Consider the following 24,069-nt stretch of genomic DNA (forward strand, 5'->3'; position numbering starts at 1 on the left):
ATGCAGGTTAGATGAAGACATGAAGTATTCTATAACGGAAGTTCTATAGGCTAAAGCAAGAAGAAGCAGAGTTTATAGTAAAGCGATGTAAGAATTATACTCTAAATCGACTAGATATAACAAAAGCTCCATTAGTCCCTTTATAGTAGACAAACGTAGGAGAGGGTTAAAATAGACCTAATTAATATACGCCACGAGCCTTTAGACCAATATAAGTAGATTCTACATATAAAGGATCACTTCTCAAAATATACACAGCTATATCCATTAAAGAACAAGCATGCAGAGCTGATTACAGACTACTTTGCTCTTTTTATTACAGCTTTCTTACCTCCTAAGATTATGGAAGCAGATAACGGAAAGGAATTCAAAGGGGCTCTACTTCTATTACTATGGAAGTATGGAATTTAAGTAGTAAACGGGCCACGACCGCGTATTGCGGGACGGGGTGTCAGACGGATTTCGGGACATGTTCCCCGAGCGGCCCGCAGGTGTCTACGGACGGGCTCTGCAGCCAGGCGAGCGACCCGAGCGGTGCGACGTGCGAGGGGTCGGCGTTTGGGGACTGTTGCTCTGAGTATGGGTTTTGCGGGGCCACGAATGCGTATTGTGGGACGGGATGCCAGGCGGCGTTTGGGACTTGTACGTAGGGGAGAGTGTGCAAGTCGTGCTGGTGAGACGGGGATATATGGTTCGCATATTATGCATGTAGATGAATGTAATTTAAACAAGTCATACAATTGCCCTCGCCATTGACCTGAATATCCGAATAGACAGACGCATGCATGATACTCCCTCGCACCCAGCTCAAAACTAAACTCCTTCAAAAGCGGCGAAACCTTCCATCTCGCAAAGAGCTGCCCATTCTCTACCAAGATCCGCCGTAGCACCTCCCCCCTCTCCTCCTCCGCACCAGGCCACACACCCTCCCACATCCTCACATACGGCTCCACGACCCCCCTAACCTCCCTCAGCCACCTCCCCGCCCTACCCTCCCCAATCCTCCCCTTCCCCACCATCCCCCTATCCATCTCCTCCAGCAAAACCTCCCTCTCCTCCCCCCCCACAATCGCAGCCCGCATCACCCCCAAAACCACATGCGACCGCACCGCAAAATCCAACTCCCCCACCCCCACCCCAGCCGTCTCCTCCACCGCAACAGCAGCCAAAAACTCCACCTCCTCCTCACTTCCCACCTCCCCCTCCCACCCCCTCCACCACGCCTGCACCCCCACCCCGCCATCCGGCTCCCCACACCACTCCACACTACTCTCCCACACACCATCCAAATCCAAATCCGGCTCTGCGACCTCCCCCCCCGCCGCCGCACTCGCCTCCCACAGCCGCGCCGAGTACCGCGCCTCCCACGCACACACATCGACCCCGCCCTCCGCGACCAGCACACCGAAGCCGTTCGGCCCCCACGCCTCCTTGGTGGAGCCTGATCCGGACGGCCCGGGCGAACCGAGCTTCATGTGCTCGAGCCAAAAACGCGCCTGCGTCTCCGAGTAGGGCTGCGCGCTGGGGTGGGCCGCGCGCAGGCGCGCGGTCGTCGCCTCGAGCGTGCGGAGGGCTAGGCGGGTGAGCGTCTCTAGCGGGAGGGACGGCTGTCTGCGGCGCGTGCGCGCGACGCTGTGGGCCCAGCGGGGGGGTTTCGTGGCGTGCGCGCCGGCAGCGGCGGGGAGGCTCTGGCGCGGCTGCGCGAGCGGGGAGGAGGAGTCGGGCAGGTCTTGGAGGTTGGGGAGGCGGTAGAAGCGCGCTGTTGTGGGGTGCGCGAGGAAGGCGGGGGAGTAGTAGGCGCGCCATGCTGCGGGATGGAGGAGGGCGGCGTGCGCGGCGTAGAAGGTGGGGAAGTCGGAGGGGGACGGGAAGTCGCCGGTGAGTTGGGCGGAGGAGCGGTAGATGGCTGCGGCGAGCTGGGCGAGGTAGAAGATATCCAGGGTGCTTTATGATTTTTGTCAGTTCGTTCGTTCTTCTTCTTCTTCTTCGTCTTTCTTCGGGGAAAGTACGGTTTTATATATTGGGGGAATCGTAAACTTACCGATTAAACCTCAGCTCCCCCTCGCCAAACGACCACCCGCGGGCGTGCAGCTTCTCCACGACATCGAACACGCCGTTGCCGTCCCACAGCCCCTCATCCAGATAGATAAATGCTATCCTCAACACGTGATCGTGGCAGTCCACGGCCAGCGCGCCGCCTTCGGCGTCCGCGAGGAATTCTTCAGCGCTCATGGCGAAAACCCTCTGATGAGTAAACAATGATGATCAGGGAATATAAATATGGAATACGAGGTGAGAGGGTTCGCTTCGCTTACGTTCTTAACAGGGGGGCTTCGCGTGAGTGAGTGTTCGCTGGCCTCAAATGAAGTGACGACGACGGGCACCACGACGGGCACCACGACGTCAACCACGACCTCCACCGTCCCAACTACAGTAAAGCACCGTTATAACGATTCTCGATTAAGCGATAACTTCATTATTGCGATATTTTTCCTGGTCCCGACAACACCACCATACAATTACCGATTATCACGATATCGCAGCTCCCTTCCTGAATATCGCTTTATCCGTGCTATGGTGTTCCTATTCAGACCTTGAAATGACGAAACGATTTTCAATAACTATTGAGCAACGCCGGGCTCTATGCAAGTGGGCACATCAACAACACCCGAAGCCTTCTCAAAAGCAATGTATTGAATGGTTCTCTCAGAACTACGGCCATAAACTCAGTCAGTCGACAGTTTCCGAGTCTTTAAGCTCACATTTCGAAGATCTAGACAAAGCTATACAACCTAGGGGATCACGACTACGAGTTGGGCAGTGGCCAGAAGTAGAGCGACTCCTTATTATATGGCAGCAACGAATTCAATCGCGTGGAGGCTTTACAAGCGGTGATATACTACAAGAAAAGGCTCGAGAGATTTGGCAACAACTACCGAACGACGATAATCTACAATGCCCAGACTTCTCAACTGGCTGGCTCCATCGATTTAAAGCACGATATCATATCAAGGTCCATACAAAACACGGCGAAGGAGGCTCTTGTCCAGAAACAGCAGAGGAGGAAATGAAGGCTCTACGAACTATCGCTGGTGAATTTCAAGAGGAGGACGTTTATAATATGGACGAGACAGGCCTATACTGGAAGATGATGCCATCTCGAGGGCTTGCAACACAAACGCTTCCAGGATTAAAGAAGGAGAAAACTCGAATGAGCCTCGTCTTTTGTGTTAATGCTTCTGGAACTGATCGCCTACCTGTGTGGATGATTGGACAATATAAACAGCCGCGCGCACTTCGAAATATCGATATACCATCAATGGGAGGGCAATGGCGTGCGAGCCAGAAGGCTTGGATGAATACAACAATTATGAGCGAATGGCTTCACGCTTTCTATCGACATATTGGAACGACTCGACAAGTTCTTCTTACGATGGATAACTTCTCAGCTCATAACACTGCTCTTGAGCTTTGTCCTCCTCCAACGAACATACGTATTTGTTGGCTTCCTGCTAACAGTACTAGTCAATTCCAGCCCCTTGATCAAGGCATCATTCAATCATTCAAATGCCATTATCGACAACAGTGGCTCTCTTTTATGCTTGATGCTTTTACCTCAGATCGAAACCCACTCGAATCGATGAATCTACACTTTGCGGTCCGATGGATTCTACGGAGCTGGAATCATTTTGTCACAAATACAACAATCTATAACTGTTTTCGAAAATCTACACTTGTCAGCATTCCGATTGCTCTTCCGATTCCAATTACTCCTCCAGGTATCAACGAACTCTATGAACAAGTTACACGAGCTGGCAATATTCATGACGTTATGGCAATTTCTAACTTTCTAAACCCAAGCGACGAAGAAAGGGATATACAAGATGGGACACCAAGCGAGGACGAGATTCTACAAGAGGTTATTGATGAGCATCTAGGTCTTCAGCAAACTCAAGATGATGATGAAGAAGAGTTGCAAGAGCGCTCTTTACATTCTGTGAAGAGCGCTCGTCAAGCACTCCAGGTTCTGATTGAGTTTACTGAAGAACAAGAGGCTCTTCAATCGGACTATTTACGAGGCCTCGAGCGTTTAGAATTCGCTCTTGAGGCATTAGATCAAGAGTCATGGGTGCAGAGTACGTTAGATAGTTGGATTACATAAGAATCAATATAGCGATATTATCATTATAACGATATATTCTGCTGGCAGCAAATACATCGTTATAACAGTGCTTTACTGTAGCACGTCGAATCCCTCCACCGACGGCCTCTGTGGTGCTGCTAATGGTGGAACAGTCTGCCTCGGCACGGCCTTCGGCGACTGCTGCTCCGAGTACGGCTACTGCGGCGACACGAGCGGACACTGCGGCGCGGGGTGCCAGAGCGATTTCGGGACCTGCGATGCTGTTACGGGTCCACCTGTGTCGACGGACGGCACGTGCAGCTCCCTCAGCACCCCCGAAGGTGCGACGTGCGCTGGTTCGGCGTTCGGCGACTGCTGCTCTGCGAGCGGCTACTGCAGTCACCACAGATGCAAGGCCTAGTTAAGCAGGCAAATGGAGTTGTTAAAAATAAGCTACGAGCGTAAAAAATGGATCATGGGACTACAAAGTGGAAGCTACTTGACGTTACACTTTCAATGAACACCCAAATCCACTCTACTACTAGGTGTGCACGAGCTGAGCTACTGTTCCTAGACAGGAGCTCTCATATTAACTGGCTTAATAGACAAGCCTAGAAGGATCTCTCAATTGGAGTTGAGCAGGAAGACAGAACCCAAGCTCCTATTTTTGAGAGTGAGCTTGAGCCTGAAGCGCAAATCGGCCCACAGCTCTGAACAGTGGCGTACTCGCCTGAGCTTGAGCTCAATTCTAAGCCTAGAGCTCAAGTAGAAACTCGAGCTCAATCTCAGGCAAGAGCTCAGGCCCGAGTTGCACCAGAGCTCAATTCCAAGCTGAGCTCTGAGCCAGAGCTTAGTTCTGAGCCTAGAGCATGAGCAGGAACTCGAGCTTGAGCTTAGGCTGAGCCAGAGCTCAGAATTGAGCTGTTGGGCTCTGATCTCAGCCCTAAGCCTGAGCCTGAGCCTGAGCCTAAGCCTAAGACTAAGCCCTAATGTGGGAGCTGGGCTCAAGTGCCACCTTAGCTAGTGTTGTCAATAGTATATGGTTTTTTGGGAATATGCCATAGTAATTACTAGCAATACGGTTCTGGCAATATCTTGGCATACTGTGACAATATAATATACTGCCAAGCCATATGGTGACAATATGATACGGCCTCTTCATACTGACAATATATTGCCAAGACTAAACAATAAAAGTCTATGCTTACATGTGACTTAATAATAGCCCTTTTTATTAGGCATGTAAAAATTGAAGAGTTTTCTTCAATAGCGTACAACATTGATAGAGTGATACAGCATCCACTAATAGTACTAAGGCTACGAATCTAGTGTCTTGTTAAGTCTTAATAGCTTAGATTTTATTAAGTTAGAGGCTGAGCTATTCCAATCACAAACTTCGCAGCTCTTGTAATGCTCAAATAGTACGACAAGTACACTTTCGATTCCACGACCACGAACATCATGGATTTGGGACCATACACTAAGTCGAGACCGAACACCAATATATATATACAATAAAAGTTCGCATTGGCAATGTAGATATTGTGAAAAGAGATATGCTGAGTCTGGTGGCACAACGGTAATAGCAACACACTTGAAAAAGATACATGGATTGTTTGATACTCAGACTAAGCAGAAGGTTGCCAATCAGCAACTGTCATACTGACATTCGTTGCACTCAGTTTGCTATCAAACTCAAGAGCAAACTTAGAAATCTCCTCCTCAAATCTACAAGTCACCATACATATCTTGGCTTATCACACCAACAACAAGAGCAATACTACTCAACGCTTGCTGCAAACTCTTCTACTACATCTGTTTATGCTACATACATCACGGCATATCATTTGGACACTCATTGAAAAATGAACAAGTTATTAAGAAAATCTCCTCCTTAAGGGGTGGGCCAATACTACCACATGGCATATCTCTACCAAGTAGAGGCCTGGGAACATGAACGATAGCTCTAGAAGCTTCTATAACCCTCTATAATTCATTACACGTCATCGCTCCTTAGTTACCCACAAGATTGGTTAAGTTATGACATAATTTGTCTATAGGTACTCTGACCTTGGACCTCCTTTTCACTTCCTATAGGCTAGGAACCCAAGAGATGGTTCTATGGGATTCTCTTACATTCGCTACATGATTAGCAAGCTAGTTGTGGGTCGCACTTGATTTCTAATACATTTACCAAGCCTGGTTAGTCATGGAAAGTCATGGAAAATGAGAGAACTACACTCCTTTGGCATAAATAGGATTGCCCTTGTCATACTGACATTCGTTGCACTCAGTTTGCTATCAAACTCAAGAGCAAACTTAGAAATCTCCTCCTCAAACCTACAAGTCACCATACATATCTTGGCTTATCACACCAACAACAGAAGCAATACTACTCAACGATTGCTGCAAACTCTTCTACTACATCTGTTTATGCTACATACATCACGGCATATCATTTGAACACTCATTGAACAAGTTATTAAGAAAATCTCCTCCTTAAGGGGGTGGGCCAATACTACCACATGGCATATATCTACCAACTAGAGGCCTAGGAACATGAACGATAGCTCTAGAAGCTTCTACAACCCTCTATGATTCATTACACGTCATCGCTCCTTAGTTACCCACAAGATTGGTTAAGTTATGACATAATTTATCTATAGGTACTCTGACCTTGGACCTCCTTTTCACTTCCTATAGGCTAGGAACCCAAGAGATGGTTCTATGGGATTCTCTTACGTTCACTACATGATTAGCAAGCTAGTTGTGGGTCGCACTTGATTTCTAATACATTTACCAAGCCTGGTTAGTCATGGAAAGTCATGGAAAATGAGAGAACTACACTCCTTTGGCATAAATAGGATTGCCCTTTCCTTAAGAAAGGGCAAGCAGACAATACAGTAAATCGACTAGCACATACTTCTACGTCTTTTCCAAGCTTCCAAGCATTGATCTTGTTATTCTCTATTTTTGAAAAGTCAGTGAGGTGCTAACCTCGGACTTACCCCTGAGTTCTCAGACTCAACATTTGTTGCAACTTGTCTAAACCACTTCACCACATCATACACCTGATTGCTGCGTTGTGGAATAGTCTAAGCTACAACCCTTTGGCTCTGTTTCCTAAGACAGTGTGTTGTCTTAGTAAATTCATCCCTTCCTTGGGTGGCTAGATTCTCATATCTGGTGCACCCACCATTACAGCCCTTTCCTTAAGAAAGGGCAAGCAGGCAATACAGTAAATCGACTATCACATACTTCCACGTCTTTTACAAGCTTCCAAGCATTCATCTTGTTACTCCTTGTTTCTGAAAAGTCAGTGAGGTCTTAACCTCTGACTTACCCCTGAGTTCCCAGACTCAACATTTGTTGCAACTTGTCTGAACCACTTCACTACATCACACACCTGATTGCTGCGTTGTGGAATAGTCTAAGCTACAACCCTTTGGCTCTGTTTCCTAAGACAGTGTGTTGTCTTAGTAAAATCATCCCTTCCTTGGGTGGCTAGATTCTCACATCTGGTGCACCCACCATTACAGATTGGTTAAGTTATGACATAATTTGTCTATAGGGGTACTCTGACCTTGGACCTCCTTTCACTTCCTATAGGCTAGGAACCTAGGAGATGGCTCTATGGAATTATCTTATGTCGACTACAGTTACCAAGCCTGGTTAGTCATGGAAAGTCTTGGAAAATGAGAGAACTACACTCCTTTAGCATAAATAGGATTGCCCTTTCCTTAAGAAAGGGCAAGCAGACAATACAGTAAATCGACTATCACATACTTCCACGTCTTTTCCAAGCTTCCAAGCATTGATCTTGTTACTCCTTGTTTCTGAAAAGTCAGTGAGGTGCTAACCTCTGACTTATCCATGAGTTCTCAGACTCAACATTTGTTACAACTTGTCTAAACCACTCCACTATATCATACACCTGATTGCTAAGCTACGACCCTTTGGCTCTGTTTCCTAAGACAGTGTGCGGTCTTAGTAAAATCATCCCTTCCTTGGGTGGCTAGATTCTCACATCTGGTGCACCCACCATTACATCGCCGCAGGTGCCGCAGCGTGTGCGGACCAAGTCTGGCACAGCGGCAATGACTGCCCCAAGCGGCAGAAGTCCTCCATGATCCCGGCGAGCCTGGCGTCCTCGAGGATGCCGGGCATCCTCCCTCTGAACCCTCTCTTTTCGCGGTCGGCCGCGGGGGATTCGGGTGACCGGAGGGTCACAGACTCCTCCCGAGGCGTTAGGGTCTATGAAAAGACCCTCAACAGAGATCGTAGGCAGAGGCAGTATCAACTGCCTCTGCCAGCACACAGCAGACAGCTCTGTCAGAAGAAAGGGAGTCAATTGACTCCCTTGTTGAAAGATAAGAGGACAAAAACTCGATATACCCAGTAAACTGGTAAGAAAACTCCATCTACCCAGTCGGCCGCTAACCCTCCTTTGGAAAGGTTAACGAGCCAATGAGAGGCGTACTCTCATTTAAGAGTACGTGCTCTCATATGGCCTTTTTGAAGCAATTGAGCTGGCAATATACCAGCCCAATTGCACGGTAAGTCGGGAGTCAATTGAGACCCCCAAACCTCCTCCCCCTTTCCTTCTCCCCTCCACCACAGAACCCCGCTGACACCTCCCAGGCTCCCTCCCTCCTCCGACCCCCTCGAAACCCCCCTCGGAAGCCCTCGCGCGAGGCACAAACTCCCCCGCCTCCCCCGATACCAAGAGAATGGCGTGCCTTGTGGGCACACGATGGTAGCGCTACCATCGCCTAGGATAGCGGCCTTCCTATTCCTAGGTTTGATAATTAGGGAGGCAACATTAATCAGTAGGTTTGGTAGCGGGCCGAAGAAATCCATGAACGTCCCTGTGATGAAGCGGGTATACGTTAGAGACGGAAATTCCTTTAGCTTATTAACCGCTATAACTTTGAATTCTATAGCGTGAAATTCAAAGTCCCTATAGCATAGAGATGTTAGCGAGCAGAATTGGATAGGCAAGAACATAAGTGAGATACTTACACCCTAGCTACTTCAAGATAGTCAAGACCGAACTTGCTAGGAGCAAATCGCTCTACGGTCTTACCGACTCCTTCAATAAGGTTGAGCTGTACGTCACTTGCTTCCTTGCTGTTTAAATGGAGGCATGAAATCACGGTGCCGACGCGATTCTTCTCGAGGACGGCAGTAATGGTAGCTGGAACCGCGTAGTTAACAGCGAAAAGCTTGACATTAGGCTTAGAAGCAAAAACGTCAGATTCCTAAAATTAATCAGCTGCTATTCAAGATAAGAGGTGATGAGCGCTGGATTAATCACCTTGCGAGAGAGCACGAAGACATCGTGCTTTTTAGTAGCTACGATAGCATCGACAACTAAGCGGCCGAGGCCACTGGTACCACCTGCTACTGCGACTCTGACCATGATTTCAAGAGTTGTATTGAAATGATTAAAGCGAAGAAAGTTGTTGCTGTTGTATTAGTGGGATTGAAGAGAAGAAAGCTGTTGATTATCTTATCCAAGTCTTCATTCACGGAGCCTCGATAATGTCTATTCCCCGGACGATTTGCTAATCATTTATTCAATTATGGGCGTTTGAGGAATACCTGAGAATTGAAAGTCGATGCTTTTCGTTAATATCGCAGTTTGAGACTTGCGCGACCGGAAAATAACTGTCCCAAACGAGCGACATCGTTGGTTTCTGACAAACATCGTCACGGCGGCTGGAGCAACTTACAGGGATGCTTCCTAGTGGTCCAGGAGCGACATCAATGTGACAGCGGAGGATGAGATGGTCTTGTTGACAAATCCTACGCAAAATCTTATTTCTATCTTCTCCAAAGCTGGCGACGTGAGTCAAACAGCGCCACCACCATATGAAGCTCGCCAAATAGTTACAAGCAACTAGCATAACGTCCAAAGTAGAAAGTCAAATGTTTCCATTCCAGCAACTCTGGCTCGATGTTGATCCCTTGATATCTGCATTCTGCCTCTGCCGTTGCGCCGCCTATGGCTGGGTTCAATGGCGGACAACGTTGGCAGGCATAACACAATCGCAGAAATACCATAATAACGACAGGACACTGAAGTGCTGCGCTATATCACCAATACTGTCACCACAACCACGGCGCGCACTTCATCCAACGCTCATTGTGCGCCTCCATTCATCTCTTGATCCTCATCATCCGGGTCCAACCCCTCGGCATGTCCTAAATGGCTAGCTACGTCTCTCATCTCATAGTGCCTCTTTCGCATCGCCTCAAAACGGCGGTGCTTCTCCTTCTCCTCCTCACTCACCCCGACATTGTCCACGTGCGCTGGATCTCTCACATGTACGGCCTTGCCGCTCGCGCTGCCTGTGCTGCCGCTCCGCTCCATGCGCCCAGCTTCTGGAAGTGCCTCCTCAGGCTCGCCTAGCTCGATTCCTGGGATCTCATCTTCACGGGCAACACGGTGTATTTTTCTTGGGTGCTGCGCTTTATCGAGCTCATCCACAACGATGTCCTCTGCGTCTAGGGCACGCATCTCGTCCGCATCTTCATCGGGGTCGTAGCGACGCGCATATGGAGTCTTCGGCTCGTCGATCTTCATGGTTGAGTTCTTCTCCTGCTCGGTAAGGTATAGGTTTGCCTCGTCCCATTTGAGGCGCATTGATGTATCGTCTACCGGAGTGCCGGATGCGCTGTTGGAGGAGAGCGATGATCGGCGACGAGCACCACCGGGGCGAGAGGCTGAGGACGAAGCGCGGCGGTGTCCGGCATTGAGGGCTGTGTTGTATAGAGTTATGTCTTTATCGGAGTGGGTGGTATCAACTGAACGGCGGTCGATGCGAGCTTCTACTGGGGGTGCCGCAGGTGGTGGAGAGACTGCGGCGGGCGCATGGGACGATGGAGAGTTGCTGTAGGAGTTCTTGAGGATCCCTGAAAGACATTAATGGGATGTACATGGCAAAGGTGGGAGGGCAGAAAGTATATACCTTTAGGCCGTCTAGTGGAAGGTCGCGGAGGGGTGTGGACCACGGATGTCTGGCTGTCGTCGTCGTCCATTATGGCGTGTATTTTGACTCGTGTGGGCGAAAGATATTGTCCAAAGTAGCTTGTGAAGCTGGCTGAAGATACCCCAGATATACAATCGATATTGTTGCAACGAAGAGGTAGAGATAGAAATGGTTTGACTTGTTGTTAGCACAGTAACTTGTTCTGTCGCATGGTTCTCTGTGATAAATGCCTCTCTTTTGTTGTGAAACTGGGAGGTCTTGCGATGGTCTTGCGAGATCTTAACTGGTGCATCTCCAGCTAAGTGAAATGGTGATGCGGGGAGTGAGGTCTGCTTAGTTATCGAACGTCATTGGTCGCTGATAGGGGAAAACGCCACTAGTCCCTGATAATTCAGGCCAATATGTATGTGCCACGTGGCATTCCTCCAGGGGTCATCAACCACCCAAAACGGAAATGAAGATGGTGGACTCAGGTGCGAATTCCACCTCATGATATGTTGGTCCTCAGAAGGTACATGGACTGGTCAAGGAAGGAGGTTGATCATATTGTTGGTTATACTCGATTCCATCGCTACTGTGCTCTCTACTGGTTGTTCCCGTTCCGATTCCTTGCTTTACTATGGAAAGTTCATACTCTATAAACCGACAATTGCTTGCCAGAACGAGCGACCCATTGAGCGCTATTTCTCATATTGTACTGTGTTGCAGATCAATGTAGCTGCGTGAAATCCACAGACGAAAGATCGAGCAGTCCGGCCATATATTTGCCCCACAAGACACCTCAAGAAAACCACTTGACCCATACAGCGAAGATTAAATCACCACTCCTCGCTCAATTCTGACAGAAGTGATGTGGATGACGGCGTCCTCATAGCTTCGATTGCCAACAATGCAAGACCCAAGGCCAGTAACCCGCCACATCCCGCCTTTACCAATGGCAAAATCAGCCCCATCAACGTGAACCTGGAGTTTACCAGATACCACGTAGCAGACGCGGACGAATGTCTCAAGAGGAAACCCAAAGCTGCGGCCGCCAAGGATAGTTTGGATGGCGAAGCTGGTATTGGCAAACTCGGTGACGGTTGGATTGTTGCGGATATGGTGGGCTGAATAAGCAACTTCTGTGTGGTGTTAGTACAAACACTTTGTTAACTGATACCAGCCCACGGGCGTATTTACCATGGCCCCCAGAGTTAAATTTGTCTCTCGCAGTTCTGACGGTCCCTGGGCTAACTTCCCAATCTTCCATCGCCGAACGGTATGAAACTTCTGCCGTGGTAATGTTACCAACGGCAGGTTTGATTGGCTTGGGCGATCGAAGGTTCATCGGAGGCCGAACAACAACAGGAGAAGAACTGCTGTCGCGCTCAATCTCAACGTCGTGAGCTGCGACCTGAGACTTGACTGGGAAGATAGGCTTGGCTGGGGCAGGTAGCTCAGTCGCGGCGTTTCGTGGCTTTGACTTCAGCTTGGTCTCTGTAACAACTTCCTTCTCCTTGATCTTTTTGGCAAGTTGGTCTCTCATACCCTCATTGTTGTTGCGTCCCTGATTCGTATACTTCTGTATTTCCCGACGGGCTGATTCCAAGTTTCTATCTGCTGCCGTTAATTCCGGCTGGGTAATGACCGAATATGTTCTATCCCCATTGTCGCGCAGGATCTGGTCACTGTGGCCTTTCTACTGCAGTAAGCATACATGATTAGGAAGATGGATTTGCCGCCACTTACCGGCATATGCCCAGCAAGGGAGTCCTTGCGGGTATACGACTTTCCGCAACCTTCAATGGGGCATGAGAACCGGCCGTCTTTGCAATCGCATGCTCTGACTATGTCACGGAGAGATATCTTCGAGCCTTCGTGCTCAACCTTTACAATAGCAGGCTGTAGGCCCGCAGGCGGGGAAGGAGAGCCGTCGGACTCATTGTCCTGTGCCGCCGTGTCGTCCACCGCCGCATTTAGAACCGCCTTTCGAGAGAAGGACTTCAGGATAGTATCCAGACGAGCATGCTGCGCAGAAGGAGATTTGAGGACAGTATTCGCAGCTGAAGCGTGTGGAACGAGAGCTTTGGGGGGACTCATGAACGGGCTAACCCCCGGATAAGAGGAGACGTTATTGCGATTTCTTGACTTGGCTGGTGCGTCATTGGTGTCTCCCTGAGTGGCATCTGTCGCGAGATCTTGAGCAATCCGATAGGAGGTCTTGCGCTTGGCAGGGAGGTTCTCAACCCCTGGCACTTCGTAGAGCCTGCTTTGGTCCCGGTGCTTGTTCTTCTTTCTTTTCTTCGGTGGGCTCGACGCCAGAGGATCTTTCTCTACTACGATACTCATACCATCGTCATGGCCAAGGTTATGATCCCTGGAGTTCATGTTATCGAGGCTCTTTCCGCGATGACGTTCCTCAGAACTCTTGCTCTGGCGAGAACTCTTGCTCTGGCGACAACGTTTGCGTTTCTTTTTATCAGAGGATGGGTTAGATTTGCCATGACTCTCAGCTTCTCGCTGAATTTGGTCCTCAATGAGGTCGGAGTCGCCGGTGATGCTTGGACGGGCCATGGTGGTTGAAGTAGCGTTGTGGCTGAAGTAGAGGTTAGGACGAACAAACAACAATAAAAGAACACTGTGGACAAAAGCTGTCGGGTAGAAGAAGCAACTTACGTTTGATGACAATGGGCACTATGTAGAGTTATAGTGAAATAGATGACAGGTCAGAAATTGAAAATGCTCCTACTCGTTAAACGCAAGGTTGTTGGGTAGGTGTAGTGAAATGTTTGTGAGGTTGTTTTCACCTCGGAAATATTAGCAAACGCGCTGTTTACGACCACAACTAGCCCTTTCTATGTAAGGTGTAAATCCTTTATCATTTAGCTATCGCTGCGATTAGAAACGTGCCTAAGTGAGTAAATTCACGTAAGTAAAGGACACAGAAACTCAAACTCAAGCGGAATCACTGTTAGATTTACTGCAACATAGAAGTTATAACCCTAGTCTGAATTTTATATCGTAACGGCTTACTTCCAGTTCCCATTGCTGTTATGCAAAGTGCATGGCTGCAGTTGTGAGAGTCGATTTGGAGGTAATATGTCTGTCGTGGAGGTCAATTCCAACGCCGTGGTGCACAGGAAGCCATTGATGAACACCTGTCAGGATGCCAATCCCCGGGGTTGTGACGAGCGGAGATTTACACCCTAAATCGTATGGGATTATCCGGCCACCGTAATCACTCTTCTTGGCAGTGGTCGACAGAACAGAGATATCACAGAACAGAATACAGTATATAGCAATACGGATTATAATAGAGTCAATTGATTATCTAAATATCTCACCGTTCTACGTAGCTTATATAGGTGATTCCTAGGGAGTAGCCGAAACCCTAAGCTTTGGCTTACCCCCATAGCAGTTGGTCATAGCGATAACTACAGCCAAGCAGGCCAATGGATACCCTTGGGGAACGCTCCCAAAACAGGGCTAATTCCTTGGCAAATCCCGGGATTTCCCCAAAATCTCCAATACGATCAACAACGCTAGGATTTATGTTGAAAGCCTCTAGAATGCAACACTAAATGAATACAGTAGGACCCCTGTTATAGCGATGTAATTTTGACAACACTTGAATATCGTTATAATTGAAATATCGGTATACTAGAAACATGTGATTTAAATTGAATGACTACGTAAACCAACTATCTAGAGTACTCTGCTGCCTCGATGATATTACTAGGGCCTTAATATCAGTAGTAAGGCGTTCTAAGGCCCTAGAATAGATTTTCCAGCTTGTTCAATCCTTCTGTATATTCTATAAAAACTTGAAGAGCCTAGCGAGCTTCCTGTAGCATTAGCAAAGGCTGTTCTAGCTCTTCTTCTTCTTCTTTACCTCTTGTAGAATCATATTTTCTTAAGTAGTCGTATCCTCTTCTTCTACCTCTTCGATAGGGTTTAAGAAGCTTGTAAGTGACATAGCCTCACGGATTTTGCCAGCCTATATAACGTCTTGGAATAGAATATCAATATTCTTACATAGTAGAATAGAAGTCGGCTAGGTAGTCGAAATAAGGGTTGACTTAAGGAAACAGTTATATATCGTTTGATTTGTAATATCTGTATTCTAATCTTAGAGGGCCCATCGAATTGCGTGTCGAAGAATAATAATTAAATATAGATCTTCTTGTTTATCGAAAGAAGAGAGCATTATGAAAAGCTGTTGCTGCTAGTAATAGACCTTGAAATTCTAAATAATTCCTTGATTTAAAGGTTGCGTACGGCTTGTTGAATTTAGAGGAAGCCATTTGATTCGAATATTCAAAGGAGGAGGGTGTAATTTAATTCCCGTAATATAAGCACTGAAATTATCCATTGTAAGAAGAACCTGTCGTCCCCATATATGGCGATAGAATGAAGCCATTTAACCATAACGATTGTTGTATTCCAAGCTTTCGAATTATGCTTCTATATGCCTTATATTCCTCAAATATCGATTCCTTATAAAGCTCGTGGCTTTTTAGCTTTTCTAATAAACCAAGGTTGAATTCGGTCTTCTCCTGTTACATTCATATATAAAATAACCGTTATTCATGCTTTATCCTTCTTAACACCTAGAATACTCTAAGAAAGGAGGACCTCTCGAGGGTCTTATATTCTAGAATAATCCAGTTTTAGCCATGTTATATATATCCTTCTTCTCATATTACTTTGTAATAAGCCGTAGCCCTTCCATCACTTCCTCTACATTAGGAATTGACCCTGCTTCGCTGTGTTGAAATCGTGCTCGAATACCATGCCGTTTCTTGAATTTTTCGAGCTACCGAGTACTAAATTCTAGCTCGGGTTTCTCCGTATAATAAGGGAGTTGATGCTAGACTTCTCGAGCCTTTTCTCGAAGGATTTCGCCTATATCAAATGCCCCTTTTGCTTCAACTCGAAGCTGCCAATGCCAAAGGACCTCTTCGAGCTCAGGCAAAGCCGGAACGGATACGAAGGGCAGACGTCGATATAGCTCCAGCTTCAGTATCTAGCCTCTCAAAAGTAGCGCTTAAGGACTCAGAAATAGTAGACTAGCTTACTTTATGGCCGTACGTCTCCTAGAACCACTGTATACAGGCTTTCTACGTAGGCTTAGGGTGCTGTCGATGGGCCCATCGACGTAAGGCACGCGTTGCTCAATTGTAATACCCTGCCGAGCCATTTTACACATACAAAATATAACGATTTTATTACATATTACGGAACGATATCGTAGTATTGTAAAAGAGTCAAAAATTACATATAAAAAGCCAGCGTAGCCTCAAAATTATCGCTATATAGGAAATACCGGCTAATAGGAGATCGCTATAACAGGGGCCCTACTGTATTGAGGTTTAACGTTTCCATCTTGCTTCTGACTGCACATATACGAATTTAAAAATGCACGAAGATGCTGGTAACTATTGATTGTATATGGTACTCCAAGCACATCTAAATCTAGAACCGCATACCCGTCGCTCAACAGGCTCCATAATCTCATGTATAAATCTTCAGTCAAATAACCCCTATGATGCACCCTAAAAGTCAAACTCGCTGTTCACCGTCTCAAAGTGCTTGAAGAAGCCGTGGAACAGCTGAACTCCGAGTCCAGGATCCTTCGATCCTGTCGTTGCGCGAATGCTGTGCATGCTCAGCTGTGCTATCCCCGCATCGATAGCCCTCACGCCCATAGCGGATGAAAGCATAGGGCCAACAGTGCCACCTGAGCGGCTATCGTTGCGGATCTGGAAGATCTGCAGCTTGCTATCTGACAGCTCGGCGACTCGCTGGAGGAAAGCAGTGCTAACCGCATCTGTCGTGACGTGTCCGTTGCTGTCTCCAGACACGACCACACCAATGTTCAGGCGTGGTGCATGCTGGTCGAGGTAATCCCCGAGGAAGTTGGGGTTGACGGCGTGCGTCACGTCCGCACTCACCATGAACGAGTTCGCGTAAGTACGGCTGAGGGAATCCTTCTCCTTGCCCTCTGTGGCAAAAACTTCGCTTACCCTCTCAATTGTGCCAGGTAGGAAGTTTCCCTTCGCACCTTGGCGAAGCAAGCTGCCGATTTCCTCATCGTCGAACAGGGCGACGAGGTTGATAGCAAACTTCGGCTCCGGTGCAGCGAGTAAACCCTCGATCGCCGACCACGAGCAAAGCCTATCATCGATACGGCCACCAAAAATAAAGTCCTTGTTCAGGCCACCGAGTTGAGCTGGCTGGGTGTCAAAGAGCTCAAGCTCCCAGTTTACAATGTTCTTCGGGTCAACCGATGCTGCGGCGGCAATAGCAGACACCAAGGCCGGAGGCTGTGTCGGCGCAAAGGTGTAGTTTCCCCCGTTTAAGGTGCTAGATGCAGTCGCTTCCTTTGTGCCAAATAGATCACTGTTGTTAACACCAATGATCGGGACAGCTTGGGTTTCGCGGTTGTTGGTGCCAGTCATTCCAGACCCGAAATGAGGTGCAAGAGTCGGGATACGGGCAACTAGACGAGGCGTATTAGCTGATGTAGGTATAGGCAACGATTCAATGGCAACTTACTTGGGTAATCGAGCTTGGCTAGCTTGGGCGTTACCTTCCCAGTCTGTGGATTCTTGACCAGGATCTTGCCGCCCACACCCAGGTCACGGTCCCACCAGGTCGAGTTCAACGCACCCGCATACTGTGCGACACCCAGCTGCTCGTATCCAGCCTTTGTGTCCTTCTTCGAAACCGGCTTTAGCCTTGCAGTGAGAGCGTCGACGTGACTTGCAATAATGGCCACTCCGTCGCCGCTCCTGTAGTCTGAACCGATAGCAAAAGCTATTATGCTGCTTCCGTTCCTCTCGAGGAAGTATTTGCCTCCCCTCCTAATCTCCGATGACCAAGACGAGCGTTCCGAGAGCTGTTCGGTGTTAGCATTCGTAGTCCCAATCAGAGAGAAGACGCAGTACCTTGGAATACCCCGCATCGATCAGCTTCTTTGTGAAGTAGTCCACAGTGTGGAATACGGTGGGGTTCTCAGTCAGGAACGAGGTAAATGGTTCGGCGTATGACTCTGGGCTTCCTGGGCCTTGGACTCGTGGGCGAGCCGGCAGAGCAGCTTGTGTTGCCATTGGAGCTGGAGCTAGAGCTGGAGCTGGGGCGGCAGCGTATACAAGTTTTCTGGTCATGATATCTTTTGTGTCGTTGAATCTGGGAAACATAAGAGGATATAATGAGGATTGGAGGAGGGAGTCAGAGAGTGGGTGAGGGATAGTGAGTGAGACAGAGAGGAGCAAGAGGGAGCAAGAAGGCAGCTGAAGTGAGATGATGTGACTGACCGATAGATGGTGGGTTGGTCTGGCAGATACCCGCTATGCCTGTTGTGGCTTCTCTTATCGTGGCTGGGGCTAGTTGGTGGATGGTGGCTGGGGCCGTCCGAGTCATTGAGAGATCGTTGAGCCCTGATTATCAATTATGGGCGGTTGAAGTGAGAATTGTAACTTTGAACAATACAATACTGCTACAATGCAAGATACAGACAGTGCTTCAACTCGCGCAATGAAGAGGAAATATGTTAGATATATAAATCATTATATGCTTACGTTAATCCACAATCATCTCTACAGACCATTTGCTACTGTTTAGACCTACTTCTTCCCTCCGTACTCCTCCCATAGCTTCTTTTGCCTATCCCAGTCCTTCTTCAGCTTCTTCCCCGCGCTCTTTGGCACATCCTCACCCTCCTTAGTCTTCGTCGGAAGTCCATCAGCATCCCACGCGCTAAACTTCTCGTCTCCCTTGTACATCTCGTACGGGCTAACGCTAGCCTTCGCCTTCTTCTCCTCCTCAGCCTTCTCCCTCAGCCTCTTCGCCTCCCCCTTCTGTGCCGCCTTCTCCCTCTCCTTTGCCGCCTTCTCCTCGCGTTGGGCGAGCAGCTCTTCTTTCGGTACGAACTTGATCAGCGAGGGCTGGCCATCGGGCCTGTCCTCGAGATACACGCCCAGATTCGTGAGATCGCTGTCGCGGATCTCGTCGCAGAGTTTGAGAATGTCTTTCTTAGCCGCAGCTGTGGGTGCGACACGGCGTAGTTCATCGCGGATGCGGGACACGGCGCGGAGGTAGGGCAGGGAGAGGGTTTGGATGTCGTTGGCGCCGGTGGAGACGACGGATGTGAACTCTGCGTTGATGTCGTTGGCGAGTAAGGTGTCCAAAGAGGCCGACTCGATCCTGAGATCTTTAATCGCCGAGACAACACGGTCATAGACGGAAGAGTAGGGGACAATCGCTTCAGCGGGGTTGGTAATCTTGTCCGACGCAGAGGTGGCCCATCCTAGGCCATCGTAGGGTGGAGATGCGTTGGCATCCAGTCCAAAGATTCCGACCATCTTAGTCACCCATCGAGCGACATTCTCCACTTCGCGAACGTCAACGGAGGCTTTGTGAGTGTTGACGTATATGTTCGCCTCCTTCACAGCCTCATATATCAAGCGCATTGCCTTTGGCGTGTCGAAAGAGTCTGCGAGGGCTGCCTGCATCTCTGACTGCGCTTTTCCCAGAGCAGCATCCAACGTAGCACTATCCCCTAAGGAAAGGTTTTCAAGCGGCTCTTTGCCGCTTGCCTCAGCAACCAGCGACTTGGTGGTGGTAAAGAAGTTGTTGACTGAAGTCTCCCATCCGTCACCTTGGGTCCTCATATCTGGCGAGATCTCAACACCGTCGTTCCACCTGCCCATAAGAAATAGGATACGCATGGCTCTTGGGGTATAGCCGGTCTTCAGCGCATCCTGAATAGTCTGAAAGTTCTTCAAAGACTTCGACATCTTCGAGCCAGCAATAGATAGATGGCCCATATGCAGGAAATAGTTGACCCAAGTATGTGGCTGGCCGTGTTCGCAGTAATACGCTTCGCTCTGGGCCAATTCGTTATCGTGATGAGGGAAGGCAAGATCGATACCACCGGCATGCATATCCATTTGCGAGCCAAGAACATCAGAAGCCATGACAGAGCACTCAATGTGCCATCCTGGGCGTCCCTCACCCCACGGGCTGGGCCAGCTCGGCTCTCCAGGCTTGGAGCGCTTCCACAATGCAAAGTCGCCCGCGCCACGCTTGCCACCCAGGCTCTTGGACAGCGATCCCTCGCCATCTGCAATCAATGCCTGGTCATTCTTGCTATCTGGTCTCAGACGGGCGTACGAGTTTCCAGCCTTCTCGAATGCGGCGATATCGAAGTACACAGACCCCTCGGACTCGTACGCGAAACCCTTCTCAATAACCTTCTGGACGAAATCGGCGATCTGCGGTACGTATTCCGTAACCCTCGTGATGACGTCCGGTTCCAAAACATTCAGCGCCTCCATGTCGCCCATGAAATCCTTCTCCCAGTACTGTGTAACATCGGTCCAAATAGAGTGTTCCTTCGAGTCAATGCTCTCCTTGTAAATCGAATCTAGATATGGCAATAAGATCTCGTCTGCGCCGCCAAAAACCTCTCCTTTTTGCAGAGCCTCCGCTGAAACTGTGAGTGCACTCAAGTGCATCTTCATCTTCGCCTCGTCGTCTCCCGGCTTCCCCTCTCCGGTGAGAGTTCCCCCAGCAAGAACCTTCGCATATACATCATCGCGTCGCTGAGCATAGTTCTCAGGGGTGAGCTCCTGGCCATTCGATAACAACGCTGGCAAGTTTCCCTTGGCATATGCCTGGAATGCCTCCTGTCCGCGCTTCGAGATTTCCGATTCCGAGAGAGACTTGGCCTTCTCACGTTCGAGAATTTTAGAACGGCGCGCTCTTAGAATGATCTGGAGGCATTCAGTCAGTCTCCTATGCGCTAATACAACAACAGAAACGCGGGCATATCAAACTCACCTTATCATCGACATCGGTAATGTTCATGACAAAGTTGATCTTGAACCCAAAGTAGTCCCGCAGAATGCGCCGAATGATATCGGTCGCGACATAGTTTCTCGCGTGCCCCAAGTGAGAGTGATCATAGACCGTCGGCCCGCAGACATACCAACTGATCTTCCCCTTCTCGATCGGCACGAAAGGCACTGGCGGCCCAGGCTGGAGCGAATTATGGACCTTCAACTGATCCATGATGTGAAATGTGCTTGCGCTCCGAAAGCGGTTTCTCGAAAATATTGCACGGCGCGTATTCAGGCTGACGCGGGCTCGAAGGGTTCGAAAATAGAGAGAGTGAAGCATAGATATCCGCTCATGATACTCCCAACCTGTGTTGCATATAATATTATAAGCGCGTTCGTCTTGTCTATTGATTTGACTCACCTTTCTCTCATGCATGAGGCCAGGGCTGGTGAAATGTCGCCAGCACCACCCACACATTGCGGTCCGCGTGTCCTTCAGCCTTGCGGCCCAGCCTCGCAAGAAAAATAATGCGGCCAATCTCAGCATCGAACGAATCTACGAAACCTCAATCTCCCACCACGCACTGCCAGCAATGCCAATCCACCCACAATGCCTACGAAACTCTCCCCCTTTCTCTGCCCAGGGGACGCCACCAAAGCAGACGAGCTCGCCATCGTCTACCTCCGCCGCGACCACCAAGTCCCCACCATCCTGCGCGAGCGCGACGACGACGACGAGGGCTACTCGGAAGGAAAAGTAATTAACACGCGCTTCGGCTCCTTTCCACACAGTACGCTCACCTCGCTCCCCTGGGGCAGCCAAGTGCGCGCCTCGAAAGTCGACACTGGATCGCGCGGACGCCGGCCGGCAAAGCGCAAGCGCGACGATGGCGCTGACGAGGATGAACCAGCCCGGGCAGAGCCAACGCAGGCTGTGACGGCCGCGAGCGGGTTTGTGCATCTTCTCCCCCCGACGCCGGAGAATTGGACGAGCGCCCTGCCACATAGGACGCAGGTCGTGTATACCCCCGACTACGCATATATTCTGCATCGGATCCGCGCGCGGCCAGGGAGCCGGATCATAGAGGCTGGAGCAGGGAGCGGGTCGTTCACGCATGCCTCTGCGAGGGCTGTGTACAGTGGGTATCCATCCGCTGATGCGCCGGAGAGAAATCTAGGACGAGTGTTCAGCTACGAGTTCCATGCTCAGCGGCACGAGAAATTGGTGCTTGAGCTTGCGGACCATGGGTTGGAGGGTGTGGTGGAGATCGCACACCGTGATGTGTGTGGGAAGGGCTTCTTGGTAGGTGAGAATGCGGATAAGTCGCCTGGCGCTGATGCCATCTTCCTCGATCTTCCGGCGCCGTGGCTTGCGCTTCCGCATCTCTCGCGGCGTGAGCAGCCTCTATCCATACCCTTGCCCGCGGGCGAGACACCACGGCCGTTTGTGTCATCGCTGAATCCCCACGCTCCGGTACATATCTGCACCTTCTCACCTTGTATTGAGCAAGTACAGCGCACGATATCCTGCATGCGACAGCTGGGGTGGGTGCAGATCCAAATGGTGGAAGTCCAGCAAAAGCGCGTAGAAATCCGACGAGAGCGCGTCGGCATCGTCCACGGCCAAGCCGTCCACGGGATGCAAAACACCGCCGCGAGCGTAGACGAGGCTCTCGCTCGCCTCCGCGAGATCGAGGGTCGGTTCCGAAGCTTCCACGGCTCTGAGCCCGGGGAGAAGAGTGCGGGTTCGGGGTCGTCAGGGAACGAGAACGGCAAGGCGAAGAAGGTGCAGCCTAATTCGCGGGAGGCGATCGTAGCGAGCTTGATAGAGCGGAAGGCGTTCAAGGAGGGGAATCTGATACATAAGACTGAGCAGGAAGTCAAGACGCATACGAGTTACTTGGTGTTTGCGGTGTTGCCGGTGGAGTGGAGTGAGGAGGATGAGGAGAGGGCTGCTGTGCTGTGGCCGGCGAGGGCGGCGGAGGTGAAGGGGAAGGAGAAGGTGGGGAAGAGGGGAGTTAGTAATAGGCAGTTGAAGAGGGATGCGAAGGCGGCTGAGAAGGCGAGGCTTGCGAGTTTGGCGGCTGGGGATGGAGAGGGGGAGGGAGAGGGGAAGACGAATGGACATGCTGAGGTAGAGGGGGAGACTGTTGCTGGCGGGGACAATGTGGCCGAATAGATTTCGTTGGCTTTGGCTGAAGCCACTCTATGTGCTGAAACACAAGGATGGCGGCGAACGCACCATATCTAGTTCTAGGCATTGAATAGAGCACTGCGAATACAATCACATACAAACATCCAAACCACCAATTCATGTTCACAAAGGCCATCCATTTCATTCCCGTTATCAGTCATAGGCAACTAAGCCCGTTCAACAGACCTACCAGCTCCCATACTGCTGCATCTCTTGCGGCGCATCCCTCTGCTGAGGGTTATACTCCTCATGCTGTCCATAGTGCTGATCATACAGCTCATGGCTCTTCTCCTTCGCCTGATGCTGGGCACGCTCCTTGTCGTAGAAATCCATACCCTTGGTCTCAGCAAGGCGGTCGACCTCAGCGCCGGCAAGGCCGGCGAGGAGCTCCTTGGCGAACTGGTGGGAGACGGGCTTGCCGTCTTTGCGCTGCTTGTCCTCAAAGGCTGGGTGGGTTAGCTTTGTGGGAGTTGTGTGAAGGAGGAGGGGGGGGGGTTACCTTTGAATCCAGCGAAGGCGGCGGCGCCTGCGATGGCTTCGTGGGAGAACTTGGCCTCGTTGGGGGTGTTGTCGTCGGTGTTGTAGGCCTGTTGGTAGTCGTCGTGGGCGTCGCCTGCGAGGGTGTTAGAGGGTGGCCATGGATTGGCGGAGGAAGGGAGGAAGGGGGGGGAGGGGCTGAAGTGAGGGGTTAGGTTGGGGGACTCACCGAATCCGAACATAATTGCGGTTGATTTAAGAGGAGTGTTCTTAAAAGGGTATTGGGTATTGGAGGTAGAAATTGATAGGGAATATGAAGCTGATGATAGTTGATGATGGGAAGGAAGGAGGAGAGAGAAAGGACAGAGAGCAATGGGAGGAGGGGGGTATTTAAGCTGGAGCTGGAGCTAGAACGGCGGGCGGGCGGGGGGGCGGGCGGGCTTCCAATGAGATGAC

General features: G+C 49.9%; 9 protein-coding genes across 9 annotated transcripts; 2 read left to right on the plus strand and 7 right to left on the minus strand.

Annotated features, from left to right (window-relative positions):
- Positions 1–451: 451 nt before the first annotated feature.
- VC83_01437 (uncharacterized protein) lies at positions 452–2,232 on the minus strand (the record flags this gene model as incomplete). The annotated part of the gene is made up of 3 exons (XM_024465115.1): positions 452–670; positions 873–1,944; positions 2,042–2,232. The coding sequence occupies 3 exons, from the start codon at positions 2,230–2,232 to the stop codon at positions 452–454; spliced, it is 1,482 nt and encodes a 493-aa protein (XP_024327419.1).
- A 1,600-nt stretch (positions 2,233–3,832) lies between these two features.
- On the plus strand, positions 3,833–5,262 carry VC83_01438 (uncharacterized protein; the record flags this gene model as incomplete). Its single annotated transcript, XM_024465116.1, has 3 exons — positions 3,833–4,136; positions 4,297–4,668; positions 4,729–5,262. 2 exons carry the CDS (start codon positions 3,833–3,835, stop codon positions 4,542–4,544), a joined length of 552 nt encoding a protein of 183 aa, XP_024327421.1. The 3' UTR covers positions 4,545–4,668; positions 4,729–5,262.
- A 2,876-nt stretch (positions 5,263–8,138) lies between these two features.
- VC83_01439 (uncharacterized protein) lies at positions 8,139–9,545 on the minus strand (the record flags this gene model as incomplete). Its single annotated transcript, XM_024465117.1, has 4 exons — positions 8,139–8,452; positions 8,665–9,083; positions 9,146–9,384; positions 9,441–9,545. 4 exons carry the CDS (start codon positions 9,543–9,545, stop codon positions 8,139–8,141), a joined length of 1,077 nt encoding a protein of 358 aa, XP_024327420.1.
- Positions 9,546–9,708: 163 nt separating this feature from the next.
- On the minus strand, positions 9,709–11,493 carry VC83_01440 (uncharacterized protein). Its single transcript, XM_024465118.1, has 2 exons — positions 11,098–11,493; positions 9,709–11,041 (listed from the first exon to the last, which is right to left on the minus strand). Exons 1-2 carry the CDS (start codon positions 11,165–11,167, stop codon positions 10,269–10,271), a joined length of 843 nt encoding a protein of 280 aa, XP_024327118.1. The 5' UTR covers positions 11,168–11,493; the 3' UTR covers positions 9,709–10,268.
- Positions 11,494–11,931: 438 nt separating this feature from the next.
- On the minus strand, positions 11,932–13,671 carry VC83_01441 (uncharacterized protein; the record flags this gene model as incomplete). The annotated part of the gene is made up of 3 exons (XM_024465119.1): positions 11,932–12,239; positions 12,298–12,796; positions 12,847–13,671. 3 exons carry the CDS (start codon positions 13,669–13,671, stop codon positions 11,932–11,934), a joined length of 1,632 nt encoding a protein of 543 aa, XP_024327119.1.
- Positions 13,672–16,528: 2,857 nt separating this feature from the next.
- On the minus strand, positions 16,529–18,645 carry VC83_01442 (uncharacterized protein). Its single transcript, XM_024465120.1, has 3 exons — positions 18,048–18,645; positions 17,656–17,998; positions 16,529–17,599 (listed from the first exon to the last, which is right to left on the minus strand). The coding sequence occupies exons 1-3, from the start codon at positions 18,297–18,299 to the stop codon at positions 16,653–16,655; spliced, it is 1,542 nt and encodes a 513-aa protein (XP_024327116.1). The 5' UTR covers positions 18,300–18,645; the 3' UTR covers positions 16,529–16,652.
- Positions 18,646–18,650: 5 nt separating this feature from the next.
- Positions 18,651–21,511, minus strand: VC83_01443 (uncharacterized protein). Its single transcript, XM_024465121.1, has 2 exons — positions 20,944–21,511; positions 18,651–20,876 (listed from the first exon to the last, which is right to left on the minus strand). The coding sequence occupies exons 1-2, from the start codon at positions 21,487–21,489 to the stop codon at positions 18,726–18,728; spliced, it is 2,697 nt and encodes an 898-aa protein (XP_024327117.1). The 5' UTR covers positions 21,490–21,511; the 3' UTR covers positions 18,651–18,725.
- On the plus strand, positions 21,512–23,121 carry TRM61 (tRNA (adenine-N(1)-)-methyltransferase catalytic subunit trm61; the record flags this gene model as incomplete). Its single annotated transcript, XM_024465122.1, has 1 exon — positions 21,512–23,121. Exon 1 carries the CDS (start codon positions 21,553–21,555, stop codon positions 23,119–23,121), a length of 1,569 nt encoding a protein of 522 aa, XP_024327121.1. The 5' UTR covers positions 21,512–21,552.
- Positions 23,088–23,949, minus strand: VC83_01445 (uncharacterized protein). Its single transcript, XM_024465123.1, has 3 exons — positions 23,843–23,949; positions 23,636–23,749; positions 23,088–23,582 (listed from the first exon to the last, which is right to left on the minus strand). The coding sequence occupies exons 1-3, from the start codon at positions 23,853–23,855 to the stop codon at positions 23,323–23,325; spliced, it is 387 nt and encodes a 128-aa protein (XP_024327122.1). The 5' UTR covers positions 23,856–23,949; the 3' UTR covers positions 23,088–23,322.
- Positions 23,950–24,069: the final 120 nt, after the last annotated feature.

The sequence above is a fragment of the Pseudogymnoascus destructans genome (assembly GCF_001641265.1).
Source record: "Pseudogymnoascus destructans isolate 20631-21 unplaced genomic scaffold scaffold_3, whole genome shotgun sequence".
Taxonomy (NCBI): domain Eukaryota; kingdom Fungi; phylum Ascomycota; class Leotiomycetes; order Thelebolales; family Thelebolaceae; genus Pseudogymnoascus; species Pseudogymnoascus destructans.